General features: G+C 38.1%; 1 protein-coding gene across 1 annotated transcript in view; it reads right to left on the bottom strand.

The window, feature by feature from the left end:
* LOC124777343 (fibronectin type-III domain-containing protein 3A) overlaps positions 1-13,852 on the bottom strand; it is a 317,923-nt gene that overhangs the window by 35,034 nt on the left and 269,037 nt on the right. Inside the window, exons 10-13 of the mRNA XM_047252707.1 lie at positions 7,815-8,061; positions 7,339-7,543; positions 6,122-6,340; positions 1,112-1,284 (exon numbers count right to left, since the gene is read on the bottom strand). Coding sequence (XP_047108663.1) covers positions 1,112-1,284; positions 6,122-6,340; positions 7,339-7,543; positions 7,815-8,061 — 844 coding nt within the window. The remainder of the gene's footprint in view (positions 1-1,111; positions 1,285-6,121; positions 6,341-7,338; positions 7,544-7,814; positions 8,062-13,852) is intronic.

The raw sequence follows: 13,852 nt of genomic DNA on the forward strand, positions 1-13,852 counted from the left end.
TTGAAGAGAGGAAGATTACTCAGAATTATATGATTTGAGCTGGTTGATGCATCTGGCATTTGTAACTAATATGAGTTAAAATGAGTGAAGCAATGAGCTTCCAGGAAAAAAATGTACTGTCATAATTCTTACATCTTCTATAAAGTATTTCACGCAAAACCTTGACCTTAGGAGAGCACACTTACAGAAATTAAATGTGAAACTTTCCTCGAATATGCTCAGAACTGTTGGATCAACAAACATCATTAGATCAAGGAGCTGCAAAGAAGTATACAGCCAATGTGACAGCACTGAAGACGGAGATTGAAAACAGAGTTTCAGATTTCAAGGCGATAGAACTTGTTCTAGAGCTCATAGCTCAATCTTCACAAAACGTGGATGTGGAAGATATTTAATGTAAAATGAGTACTGCTTTCTGTTTTAGTGAGGCAAAAGCTGAAGAGAAAATAATTCAATTTCAAAATGACATTTCCTTAAGGTAGAAAACTTTCGGAACAATATAAAAGTGGTATCATATGTTTAATCCTTTTTTTGGATCAACTTATCTATGTGAGACAGCATTTTCAACTATGGACATTGTGAAATCAAAGTGTAGAAAGAAACTAACTGATATCATCTTGCAGACTGTGAAGGTTGGGTTTGAGAATTTATTCAGCAGATTATAATAAACTTAACAATAATACGCAAAGCCAAGCATCTCACTAAGCCTTTTCTCAATATTTATGATAGTGTACATTTTAATTTTGTTCACATGCATACTAACTTGAGAACTGGGTAGTAGGCCTACATCTTAAGATAGAGAGAAAATTACCTTATATGTACTTTATGTAGTTAAAGTGGTTAATTTTGGCTACAGTGTTGTTTTGTGCTTACAGCTTCATAAATTTTTAACTCATTTGATCTCTAAATGGACTAAATTACATGTAGGAGATCTAAAGCCTAAAACAGTTGAACACCCCTGCTTTACATAAATCGTGAAAAATAACTAGTGTTACTTGTTATTTTCCTCGTTAGTGTAAGAACTTCCCTGACAGTACCCTCACTGTGTCTCCACCCCCCCCCCCCCTCCCCCACCCTTCTCAAGTACCAACAAGATATATTAGATACTTACACCAACCCTGTTGAATGCTCGGACTTGGAAGACATAAAGTTGACCAGGTGAAAGTTCTGAAACAACACATTCAGCTTCTTTGCCTCTATACACCGTACACTTGGTAGAATCCGCCTGGGTCAATTCAACTTCAAAATCAGTCAGTGGCGATCCACCATCATATTCAGGGTCACCTAGCATGTAAAAAATTATTAACAATTATTAAAATTAAGTAATAATAGCCACTTTAAATAATTTGTGTGTATCTTATTTTTACAGGTGCTACAGCAAAGTCAATACACAAGACTTGATTTAAAAATCATGAAAGATGGTCGTATACATGAAAAGGACGTGAACAGACTCTAAAAATTCAGATTGGTTATATAGTGGTAATAGATAGCTTTCAGAACCAGATTTTTAACTATAAGACATTTACAGGGGCAGATATGGACTCTGGCCATAAGGAACTTGCAAAAAGGCAAGAAATTAAGAAAGATGAACCTCATACCTCATGTAAGTTTAAAGAAGCAGAAGTTGTTCAGAGAGAGCATTTGACAAAAACTGACTGACCAACAGGCGAAAAGATTACAGTAGAAGATGAATTGATAGCTCCGAGAGATGAAATTGTGAAAACAGCAGAGAATCAAATTGGTAAAAAGACAAGGGCTACTAGAAATCTTCTGATATAAGAAGAGATACTGATTTAATTTATGCAAGGAGCAAATATAAAAATGCAACAAATGAAGCCAGTAAATGGGAGACAGACTATAAAAACGAGATAGACAGAAAGTGCAAAATGGTCATACAGGAACGGCCAGAGGACAAATGCAAGGCTATCGAAGTATGTATAACTAGAAGAACAACAGATACTGCCCAAAGGAAAATTAAAGAGATCTTTGGAGAAAAGAGGAGCAGCTGTATGAATATCAAGATCTCAGACAGAAAACCAGTACTAAGCAAAGAACGCAAACCTGAATGATGGAAGGAATATATAGAGTGGCTATAAAAGGAAATGAGCTTTAAGACAATATTATACGAAGAGGGGGGGGGGGGGCCTATGATGATGATGATGATGATGATGATACTGTTAGAACGACCTGACATAGCACCGAAAGACTGAATTTAAAGCAAGGCACCTGGAGCAGACAAAATTCTGTCAGAACTGCTGATATCCTTGGGAGTGTCGGCTGTGACAAAACTGTTCCACCTAGTGTGCAAGATGTATGAGACAGGCAAAATACCCTCAGACTCCAATTGCAAAGAAAGCAGATGCTGACAGGTGTGAATATCACCAAGCTATCAGTTTAATAAGTCAAGATTGCAGAACACTAACAGGAATTATTTACTAAAGAGTGGTAGAAGCCGACCTCGGGGAAGATCAGACCGGATTCTGAAGAAATGTAGGCATACACAAGGCAATACAGGCCAAATGACTTATCCTATAAGACAAGAAAGGCAAACTTGCATTTTAGCATTTGTAGACTAAGAGAAAGCTTTTGATAATGATGACTGTAATACTCTCTTCAAACTTCTGAAGGTAGCAGGCGTAAAGTATAGGAAGCAAGAGGTTATTTAAACTTTTATAGAAACCAAACAGCTGTCTTAAGAGCCTAGAGTACAAAAAGGAAGCAGCTGGTGAGAAGGGAGTTAGTGTTTTAGCCTATGCCCCATGTTATTCAGTCTGCACATTGAGCAAGCAGTGAAGGAAACCAAGGAGAAATCTGGAAGGGGAATTACAAAGTTTAAGAAGAAGAAGAAGAAGAAGAAGAAGAAATCGAAACTTTGAGGTTTGCTGATGACATCGTAATTTTGGAAGAGTCGGCATTGGACTTTTAATATCAGTTGAATGGACTGGATAGTGCCTTAAAAAGAGGATATAAGATGAGAATCAACAGAAGTAACACAAGGGTAATGGAATACAGTTGCATTAAATCATGATGCTGAGGGAACTAAATTAGGACACGGGATACTAAAAGTAGTTGATGTTTTGAAATCTGGGTAACAAAATAACTGATGATGTCTGAAGTAGGGAGGACATAAAAAGTAGAATGCCAATGGTAATGTCAAGAAAAGCATTTCTGAAGAACAGAAATTTCTTAACATCAAATATAAATGTAAATGTTAGGAAGCTTTTCCTTATGGCATTTGGCTGTACTGTAGCTTTGTGTGAACGTGAAATATGGACAACAGCAGTTCAGACAAGAAAAGAACAAAAGCTTGAAATGTGGTGCTACAGAAGAATGCTGAACATGGGTAAATCACACTAATGCGGCGGCACTGAACAGAACTGGGGAGAGAAGAAATTCATGGCATAATTTGACTAAAAAAAGGGACTAGTTGCTGAGACATCAAGGAATCACCAATTTAGTACTGGAGGGAAGTGAGGGGGAGGGGGGGGTGCATACTGCAGAGGAAGACTGAGAGAAGAGTACAGGAAGGAAGTTAAAATGGATACGGGTTGCAGTAGTTATTTGAAGATGATGAGGCTTACACGGGATAGAGCAGCACGGAGATGCACTGAACTTTTCTTCAGACTGAAGACCACAACAAGAGGAGGAGGAGGAGAACGATGACAAGGTTCACAGATGAAGGAATATCTTACAGACCCAAGAAGTCAACACAGCAAATCATCAGAGTTGTAACAAATAACTTTCGAAGCTTTTACTGACAAACATGTGGGAGGCTTGCTGTCTTCAGTGTAAAACCTTTCACAGAACTTTCTGATGTCATATGAGAAAAGTGAGAGTTGGGTTTTATATGATCAATGTTTTTGGAATACATGCTATCTAGCATGGAAAAGGACATTCTGTCCAAAATACCTCATGAAATTTGAGTTCAGAGTACAGAAAAACCCTGAATTAACAAGCCTACTTTAAAGGAAATTCTACTTTTAATGAATATTTCAATCGGTCACAGCAAAACTCCCATAAAAAATTTATTTCTCCCCGCTTTTAATGGACCCCGCTTAAGAAAAGGTCCACTTTTAAGGAATAAAAATGAAACATTCTGCAAATTGAAATACCGGTTTTTACATAGTTCCTAACAAGTTCTGGTAAGCTTTTGATTTGTTTCCGCTTCATGCAAGTCATAATTTTTGTCTTATGATGCTGTAAATGGTAACTGAGTCAACAGGTCGACGTGTGCCTAGATTGTAGTCAGTAACTCTACTTAGCTTGTAATGATACCGCCAAATCCGTTAAAAGAATTGGTAATCAATTTTCATGTAACAGAGGTCATGTGATTTGACATCACAGTCATTGAGGCTACAAGTATGAAGTGCTAAAAGTGTAACTGTTCAGTTTCTGAAGTGCTGAAGCTATCAATTTTATTTTTGTATAGTTATGGAGGCAAATGTAGAAAGCTTACAGTTCAACAAAAACAGACAATGACAATCTTAAAATGAATCTTTCCGACATGGTGCAGAAATATGAATTAGTACTGTCTACATGTGCATCATATTGAAACATATGGAAGCATTTCTAAATTCCAAAATTGATGATTCCTGTGAATCCAAAAAAGGGATGGCTGGTTGAATTTTTAAAAATAAATAAAAACCACTGTAAGCTGTTGTTTCAAAGTGTACGTGGAGAAAGTAAAGCTCTGGTCGCAGAAAGTGAGAAGTAGTGGATGAACATTAAACTGCCACGCTTGGCACCAAGTATGAGCCCAAATACTTTTTGAATGCTGATGAAAGTTGTGTCTTCTATAATTTACTTCCTGCAAAATCATATTCTATTATGGGAGAAAAATGCCACAGGAGTAATAAAAAGTTAATAAAATGACAATGCTATTATGTGTAAATAATAATGGAAGTTAGAAGTTGCTGGCATTATTAGTTCCCATGTGTTTCCAAAACATAAAAACACTACTTTGAACTTATGAGTACAATAGCAATCCCTGGAGATATCAGAAATCTTTACAGCATTTTTGGGCATTTAGATGCCAAGACGAGTGCAGCAAGAAGGAAAATTGTACTTATTATTGACCTATGCCTTGTCCACCCTAAAGAAATGTAATTTCAGAATGTAAAGTTGTGTTCCTTTCTCCAAACTGCACAAGTCATCCAAACTGCACAAGTCATCTTCAGCCTCTGGACCTGGGCACAATACACTGTTAAATCCAAATACAGAGTAGCAGTTGTGTAGAAGTCGATTTCATTCTTTGAGAGGAAGGAAGTGATGAGACTCACCATTGTACAGACTAACATATGTTTGTTGCTGCCTGGAATTCTGTAACACAACAGACTATGTTAAATTGTTTCACATAGGCTGTCTGTGGTACATCAGTTGTTGTTGAAGACAATGTTCTTCCAGAAGAAGAATGGAGTAGAAAAACAGATATTTCCAAAAATGCAACATTCCAGAGCGTTATTTGTTGTGATTATGTCATAACTTCCATACCAGACATTGGTGTCAGTTAAATGCTTATGAAGGAACACAGGTACAAGCTGGCAGTGACTTTGATGGAGGGGGAGGGGGGCATAGCATCAAGTTTTGCTGCTGCTGCTGTGCAAGTAACTGGTACTGTCAAGAATTTCTTTTTCTCCTTCAATGTAGATGGATCAGTTCTAACATTCACCAGCTGGAGCAACAACTTCTTTCACTACAATATACTGGAAGGACCAAATAAACAAGACTTGCTGACAAATAAAAAATGCGCTCTGTGAAAAATGTAATTATTATATATTTGCTGCATTTAAATTTATGGCACATTATATTGCAAATTTTGTAATTATATAGCACTTACATCACCACATTTATGATTCTGGGTCACTCCTTTCATGTTCTGTGGCAAAACCTCCATTTAAGGAAAACCCCTATTTAAGGAAGAAATATCTGAATCCCTAGATATGACTAGAAACGGGTTTTACTGTATGTTCTAGGATTCTGCAACAAATGAGTATCAAGGAATTTGACAGTGGATATTTCTGCTACCCTCCTTGTACACAATTATGACCCTTGTTTTTTCCAACACTCTTCAAAACAGTGTCACACTGAAGAAATGGAACAGAAATCAGGAATAACAACTTACTCCATTTTAAAGCAAGTGATGTGGCACGGGCCTTTCCATGTAGGCGAGGAGGTGAGCACTGCCCAGGACACACTGCCTCAGTCGTAACAATGCAAGGCTCTGAGTAATCACTGCAGCCACCAGCACTACTACACGAGACTCGTGCTTGGTATGTTGTGCCAGGCATCAGCCGATCACATACATACTCCAGTTCTGGGCCAGTATAGACTCTCTCAAAACCTGAAACAAACAGAAATGGTAAATCTCTATCTGTAAATCCCAAGTGTTAGTAAAAGATCACTACTGCACGATCATTCATAGATATTGTAGCCTCATTTGTGTTTACTTAACTGTGCAAGACATCAGAATTCGAAACATTCCTTGAATGTTATGTGAACAGGATAATATTTATTAAGTGTGTTCACTTGACACATTTGTTCAGTCGTTTGTTCATTCATTCATTATATAAACATCAATGTTTCATTTCATCAGAAATTTATTTATAAGGTGGACATTGTTTAATAGCACTCTAAAGCAGGCTATGCTATGAAGCTTCATAAACATGTTATTTCCAACAAAATGATAGCTGTATTGACATCTTCAACTTTTATAGTCCTGTCTTCCTCAGTTGCGTGTAATATTACGGTATATTGATAATTTTTACTTATGGACCGTCTGACAGCAACTGAAAAAAAAAAAAAAAAAAAACACAATTTTAGTGCCATACGCGTTTTGCCTTTATTTTCTACAAGGCATCATCAGGGGCAGATTGCGTGGACAATTTCTTACATGTAAGAAATTGTCCACGCAACCTGCCACTATGATGCCTTGCAGAAAATAAAGGCAAAACGCGTATTCTTACACGTAAGAAATTGTCCACGCAACCTGCCACTGATGATGCCTTGCAGAAAATAAAGGCGAAATGCGTATGGCACTAAAATTGTGTTTTATTCAGTTGCTGTCAGACGGTCCATAAGTAAAAATTATCAATATACCGTAAAATGATAGCTTGTTGAAGAGTAACCCAAGGCCAAGATGGAGAACGGGATTTCAATGCCATCCCCTTCTCACTGATTTCAGTGAATTAGAACAAAAGCAATAATGCATAATAAGCTGCTCATGACTTAAGGGCCATGATTGCTTTAGCACAAAATTTCTTAATCCATTCCACTTACACTTAGTAATTTTGTTAAGAGACTACTACTACTACTACTACTACAGCAACAATTCTTCCTTACCTCTTCCACCATTCAGCTCCACTGTATAGGCAGTTATTTCAGCACCACCAGTATCACTTGGTGGTTCCCATTTTATTTTAAAGGTGTGTGTATGAATGCGACCTTTCACACTTGGTCTAGAAGGAACAGCTGGTCTACCAGGTAGAGTACGATAGCACACTTCGTCCGACCACCGAGAATTTCCCTCCTCATTATGTGCACATAGCTGTAAAATTAGAGCCATTATGTAACAGAAGCTGTGCCGGTGGCAGATAAACTCTTCCCTAGCAATATAATTTAATGACCGTGCACAACAAAAGAGAACAAAATTTTACATTTGCATCTTTTGCTGAAACAGGATGTAGTTTATTGGAGCTATAAACACAAAATGTACATTACAGGTTCACTTTCAGCAATTAAATCTAAACTAAGCTACATATATTACACATAGCAAACATGTAGCATTAAATATACTCTAGATGGAAAAACTGACTCACTCTAAACTTGTATTCTGTGTGCCTGTAAAGGCGATCTTGGACATAATGAGTTTCAGGTCCATTGTAAACTGGTCTGAAACCATGTCCTGAAACCAAATCATCCATCTGCAGGCAAAATTCAACATCATTAGGTCGTTTCTGCCAAGCAAGATGCAGTGATGAAACAGTCGCTTCCTTCAGTACTGGAGAAGCAGGAGCCGTAGGTGGACTGCCAGATGTTGAAAACTGAACTATGTCTGAATATGGCCTGCAATGAAGCATACTACAATGAGAAAACTCCCAGAGAAAAATTAAACAGTCCACTTATACTAGCATTATGCTGAAGCAACAATTAAACATAACTTTCAATTTACGCAGTAGTGAGTGAGGAATGTAAAAGAGCAGAAAGTTGGTACGAATCAAGTTGTGCAAGTTGAGCAAATAGACAAGAAATGTCGTAGGAAAATTCTGGTAGAATGTAACTACTAGGGTTGTCCACAAAGTAAGTCCTGTTTCTATTTCTATCCGCAGCAGCACCATGATCGCAGTTCCGAGCATGCACGGCAGTTACTTTGATTCAAGGAGAAGACATGTATGCTATTTTCAGATCGCTGCTGCCGACATGTGCTTTGTAGCACTTCTTTATAAGGTCAGCCGTAATTGAAAATGCCGCCACGTGTGAAATCAGATCTGCGATTCATTTTCTGAATTCAAAGAAAGTTAAACCAAGGGAAATTCATCGACAAATCTGTGAAGTTTACAGACAGAATGCTATGAGTGATTCAATGGTTCGAAGATGAGTCAGAATGTTCAATGATGGACGTGATCAAGTGCACGATGAAGGACGAAGAGGACGCCCGTCTGTGGTTGCTGATGAACTGGTTCACACAACTGAAGAGAAGATTAAACTCAACTGTAAGATTACACTTAGTGCCCTTGCTATGGAAGTTCCGCAAATCTCACAATCACTAACTCATGAACTTGTTACTGAAAACCTCAAATTTCAACAACTTTGCTCACATTGGGTACCCAAAATTCTTACTGAACAACACAAAAAACAATGGATGGGCAGTGCACTTCAGTTTTTGACATGCTACAATGAAGAAGGCAATGGTTTTCCTTCTCGGATAGTCATGGGGGATGAAACTTGGATATCGTACGACACCCTTGAAACAAAACGGCAAACAATGGAATGGAAGCACACTTCATCCCAACGAAGGTTAAACCTAAGCAAATCTTGACACCTTGAAAAGTCATGTGCACCATTTTTTGGGACAGAAAAGGCATTTTGCTGATTGATTTCTTACTACGGAGCCAAATAATCAATACCCACAGTTACTGTGAGACCACTAAGAAATTGCGCTGCGCAATACACAACAAGCACCGAGGATTACTGTCAGAAGGTGGTGTTTTTCCCATGATAATGCCCAACCTCACATGGCGAATATGACCAAACAACTCTTACGGGAATTTCACTGGGACGAGTTTGATCATCCTCCGTACAACCCGGACCTCGCTCCTAGCGACTTTCATCTCCTCTTACACCTAAAATCTGCCCTTGGTGGTCAACACTTCAACGACGATAACGAGCTCAAACAACATGTTGCCTCATGGTTGAACACACAGGCGACAACCTTCTACGAAGAAGGCATACAAAAACTTGGGCCACACTATGACAAGTGCCTCTCACTCACTCACTCACTCACTCACACACACACACACACACACACACACACACGTATGAATGTTTGCCCCTACATGGTGCTGGATGGATGCACAGTACCAGTGCTGCATTTCAACAGGTGGACTAGGTTTTTGGTACGGCTTGTGTCAGGTGTGATGGACAGTGAAAGAGAGAGGCAGAAGGCAGGCACGGGGATTGGTGGTGGGTGGCTGCTCCTCTGAGGGAGATAGCTGGTTTGCCAGCTAGAAATGTAGGAGCCAAGTCTGGCAGGTACAAGGGCTAGGCATGTGATGAACAGTCATCGTAGAAGGTGGGGAGTGACACCAGTGAAAGTGATGTGGGGATGTGAACTGGATAGTTTTTATCACTTAATTGTAATTTCTTTGATGGTGTAAAGCCCTTGCCTAAAATCACTTAACGCAGAATATTGCTATTATGCTTCCCGTACTGTAACCTTAAATATTGTTCTCTCTCTCCCCCTGTTTTACAGTATAATATTTTGTTCAACTTTCGATCTGTTACATACTATCTGACATAATGTAATCAGCACATTACGTGCACTCCTGTTCCAATACTTCTGACAGCTGTTGTCACTGTAAATTACAAACATTCAATACTAGATGGCGCGATACAAGGTGCCAACTTGCTAACATCGACGACGCGCGCGCCTGTCAGTCTGACGCTGCTTACAGTGCCGGCCGCACACGCGACCCTTAGCGGCGCGTCTTAATCAAAATTGTGCATTCCTAGGAAAATTTTATAATGTACAAATATATTTTTATCTTTAACGTGAACACTGTTGCTCTAAACCATTTCATAGCTATTTACTCTATGTAAGTATGCTTTCTTTGTCTACTGTACCGTAGCAGTTAGCTATGATGTAATTTTATTACATATGTTTAATTTAATAATTTTTATATTATTCCAAAACTCTGTAATAGGTAATGTAAAAATTTTTTACTTCTGATGAAAGCTGCCTTAGAGCAGTTGAAACCTAGGTAAAGTTGAAAATTTTTTACTTTTGCAACCGAGGAGCTGTATTTTCAAGTAATATTATGAACAGAATATTCTAACTAATACAGATAACAGTCAACAGATAATGCCAAAAGCAGGTAACTGGTCCAAATAAAGTATGTGATAAGCAGTAAATTCTCTGACTGAAGGTTTACAGGAGTCAATAGTACCACTCACACCCTATGTTTTACAGCAATAAAAGGCAAACATTCTCCCAAAAAGATAAATCATTATTCATGAAAACTCCTCTGAAAAATGTTAGGAGGAGGAGGCTGGTAACAGCAGCTCAATAACATTCACTTCTAGTCACTGGAGAGGTCAAAGAAGGTATGTTTTTTCATCATCATTTTAAAGAGTTGTGCATGTTTCAATGGTATGTTTCCTCTTGCTTTCTCAATACGCAAACATGTTTCCTCATGGGAAATATCACAAAAATACACTCATTCAATTAGACTGTATTTCATTTGGCTAATAGTTAACACGTTCAACACTACGTCCGTACGCCACACGAGCACGCATGTTTCAGCTGCGTGGACGGCACCCATATCTCGTACGGTCACTGAAAGGTATTTTTCACTACACTATGGCTGGTGGCTGTAAGATAACTGCAGTAGTTTATATTTTGTCCACTAGATGCAGCAGGAGTCAATGAGTTGTGTGTATCAGTTGTACGAGTAGAATATCTGCAAGTATAGCAATTGGTCCTTTGACGACTTTTCACTTGGCACGCAACCATAATTTTGTGATTGTGAATGATCGTTTTGTGTAAAAATGACAGCCAGAGGCCTCTTGGAAAGAAGTTCTGGACATTTTATTAGGAGAAAATGAATCCGATATTGACGTCAGTGATGACAACAGTAACCACGAGCAAGAAAATGTTTCAAGTGAATCAGGTAATAGTTTTTAATATATTTTTCTCAATTTTGTTGCTAATTTATATGGATAATTTGTAAAGGAAACACACTATCTTTTTTTTTTCTTCGTATACAACTTCCATTAGATGAGGAGCTGCAACGATAAGCAAATGTTACAGCAACAAATGCTACAGTAGGTCTTACTGAACACAATGCTGACAACTGGCAGGAGCACGGTGCACACCCTCAGCTTCCAGTATTTCAGTTAGCACCTGGAGCCACTTGTTTGTGAACAGGAACTAATGTTTACAACTGTTTTTTGCACTTTTTTTAGTGACAATGTTATCCGAAACATAAAGACCGAGACAAACAGATATGCCGGTACAAAAATTGCTGCAACGAAACAGTGAAATGAAATAAAGAACACTATGTGGCACAAATGAGATCCAGTAAAACAAGAAATATTTTGGTTTTTTGCAGCAGTTCTGCATAAGTGTGTTGTGAAATTACCAACGCTTACTGACTATTCGTCAACTGATCCATTTTTACAAACAGGCTTTGCTTATTGATTGTTGATCCATGACAGGTTTTCCAGTATTATGTTCATGCTGCATGCCAATGACAACTCAACATAATAAAAAAAAGAGGAAAATCGCTATCTTCTTCACAAAATTAGACCTGTTTTCAACATTTTTGTCGAAAGATGTAGATCCAGTTGTGTGCCATATGAAAATTTGACTATAGATGAAGTTATTTGTTCATTTCATGGACGAGTTGGCTTTAGGGTTTACATGAAAAATAGACCCTATAAATATGGCATGGAGCTTTATGCACTTCGTGGTGCTGCAACAGGCTATGTTGTGAACTGCAATGTTTACACAGGATCAGCAGGAAGGACTGACAACCATATTCCAGCATTATTAGACAGACTCTGTTCTCCATATTATGGTAAAGGCCACTGTATTTACATGGACAGATATTACACTAGTGTTCCTGATTTTGTGGGAGAAAAATACATTAGCTGTTGGAATTGTAAAGAAAAAACAGAAAAGGCTTACCAACAAGCTTCAAAACAATAAAACTGAAGCAAAATGAGATGATATTTTTGAGGAATGGGCCCATTCTAGTGCTGAAGTGGAAAAATAAGTGTGATGTATACTGTATCCACAAAACATCAGGCTACAACAGAAGACATTCCAGTATGTTCAAAAGGTGGTATTACAATAGTAATGAAACCAGACTGACTACAATATGAACAAGACTGGTGTAAAACTTTCTGGCAGATTAAAACTGTGTGCAGTACCAAGACTCCAACTCAGGACCCGAGTTCACGTCTCAGTCCTGCACACAGTTTTAATCTGCCAAGAAGTTTCATAACAGCACACACTCCACAGTAGAGCAAAAATCTCATTCTGGAAGACTGGTGTAGATCATGTGGATCAGCCGTACAGTTACTACCCATTCGCACAAAAAGCAATGAAGTGGTGGAAAAACTTTTCCTTCGTGTTTTTGTAATGTCTGCCATGAACAGTGTAATTTTGTACAGAGACGTCAATAAATAGAAAATCCCTCCAGTGGACTACTACTTTTTTTAAAAAAAGAAAAAAAGAAAACCAGCTTGAAATTGGTAGCAACAGGAGGAGACTTTTTATCTTCAGAACCAACAATAAGCACTAGCCTGGACAGAAATTTTGGCCATCACTTTTCAGAAAAAGTACCTCTCACCACCAACAAAGTAAATACTATGCATTACGGCAAAGTTTGCTCTGAGGAATGGAAGAAAGAAACTGGCAAACGGATAAGAAAAGAAAGCAGATGGTGATGCAAAAACTCCGTGTACCTCAGTGCTTTCAGGATTACCACTTTTAAGTGAATTATTTATAAAATATTCATAATCCTTTTATATCATAAAATATTAAACAAAAAACCTCTTGTGAAACAAATTCTTTTTATTACGAACACCAGAAATCATTTTAGGAAAAGTAAAAAAATTTTCCGGTTGCAAGATTCTCATGGTTATGGGAATGCTGTAGGCCCTTAGTTATTGCACACTTATTCATTAAATTTGCTGGAAAATCGCCACTGCACCTGCATTGTCGAGGTGCATATATAGCAGTGTGGAATATGTTAAGATTCTGTCTCCTTGCACTAATGAAACTTTTCTGCATTCACCTAATTTCCAGTTATCTGGCAAAATAACTTTTAGCACAAGTGATAACATCAGCAGTAACATTACTTTATTGCTGTTATTTCTCTAATGTTATGCTTAGCAGATGAAGTTTCTCTTCAGTTGTGTAGGCTAGCAACACAGCATCTACACACACAGTACAATTGGTGACTGTTCTCACAGTGGAAGTGTGTAAAGGCCAATATAATGGCAAATCTATACAACACATAGCTGTACTGCTGACTCAAAACACTACCACATTTGTTTTAGTACACACGAGGAGGAGGTGTGGGTGAACCGTTTTAGCATATTGCCCATAACAAGGGGGGAGAGGGGGGAA

This window comes from Schistocerca piceifrons, chromosome 2, assembly GCF_021461385.2.
Source record: "Schistocerca piceifrons isolate TAMUIC-IGC-003096 chromosome 2, iqSchPice1.1, whole genome shotgun sequence".
NCBI classification, from domain to species: domain Eukaryota; kingdom Metazoa; phylum Arthropoda; class Insecta; order Orthoptera; family Acrididae; genus Schistocerca; species Schistocerca piceifrons.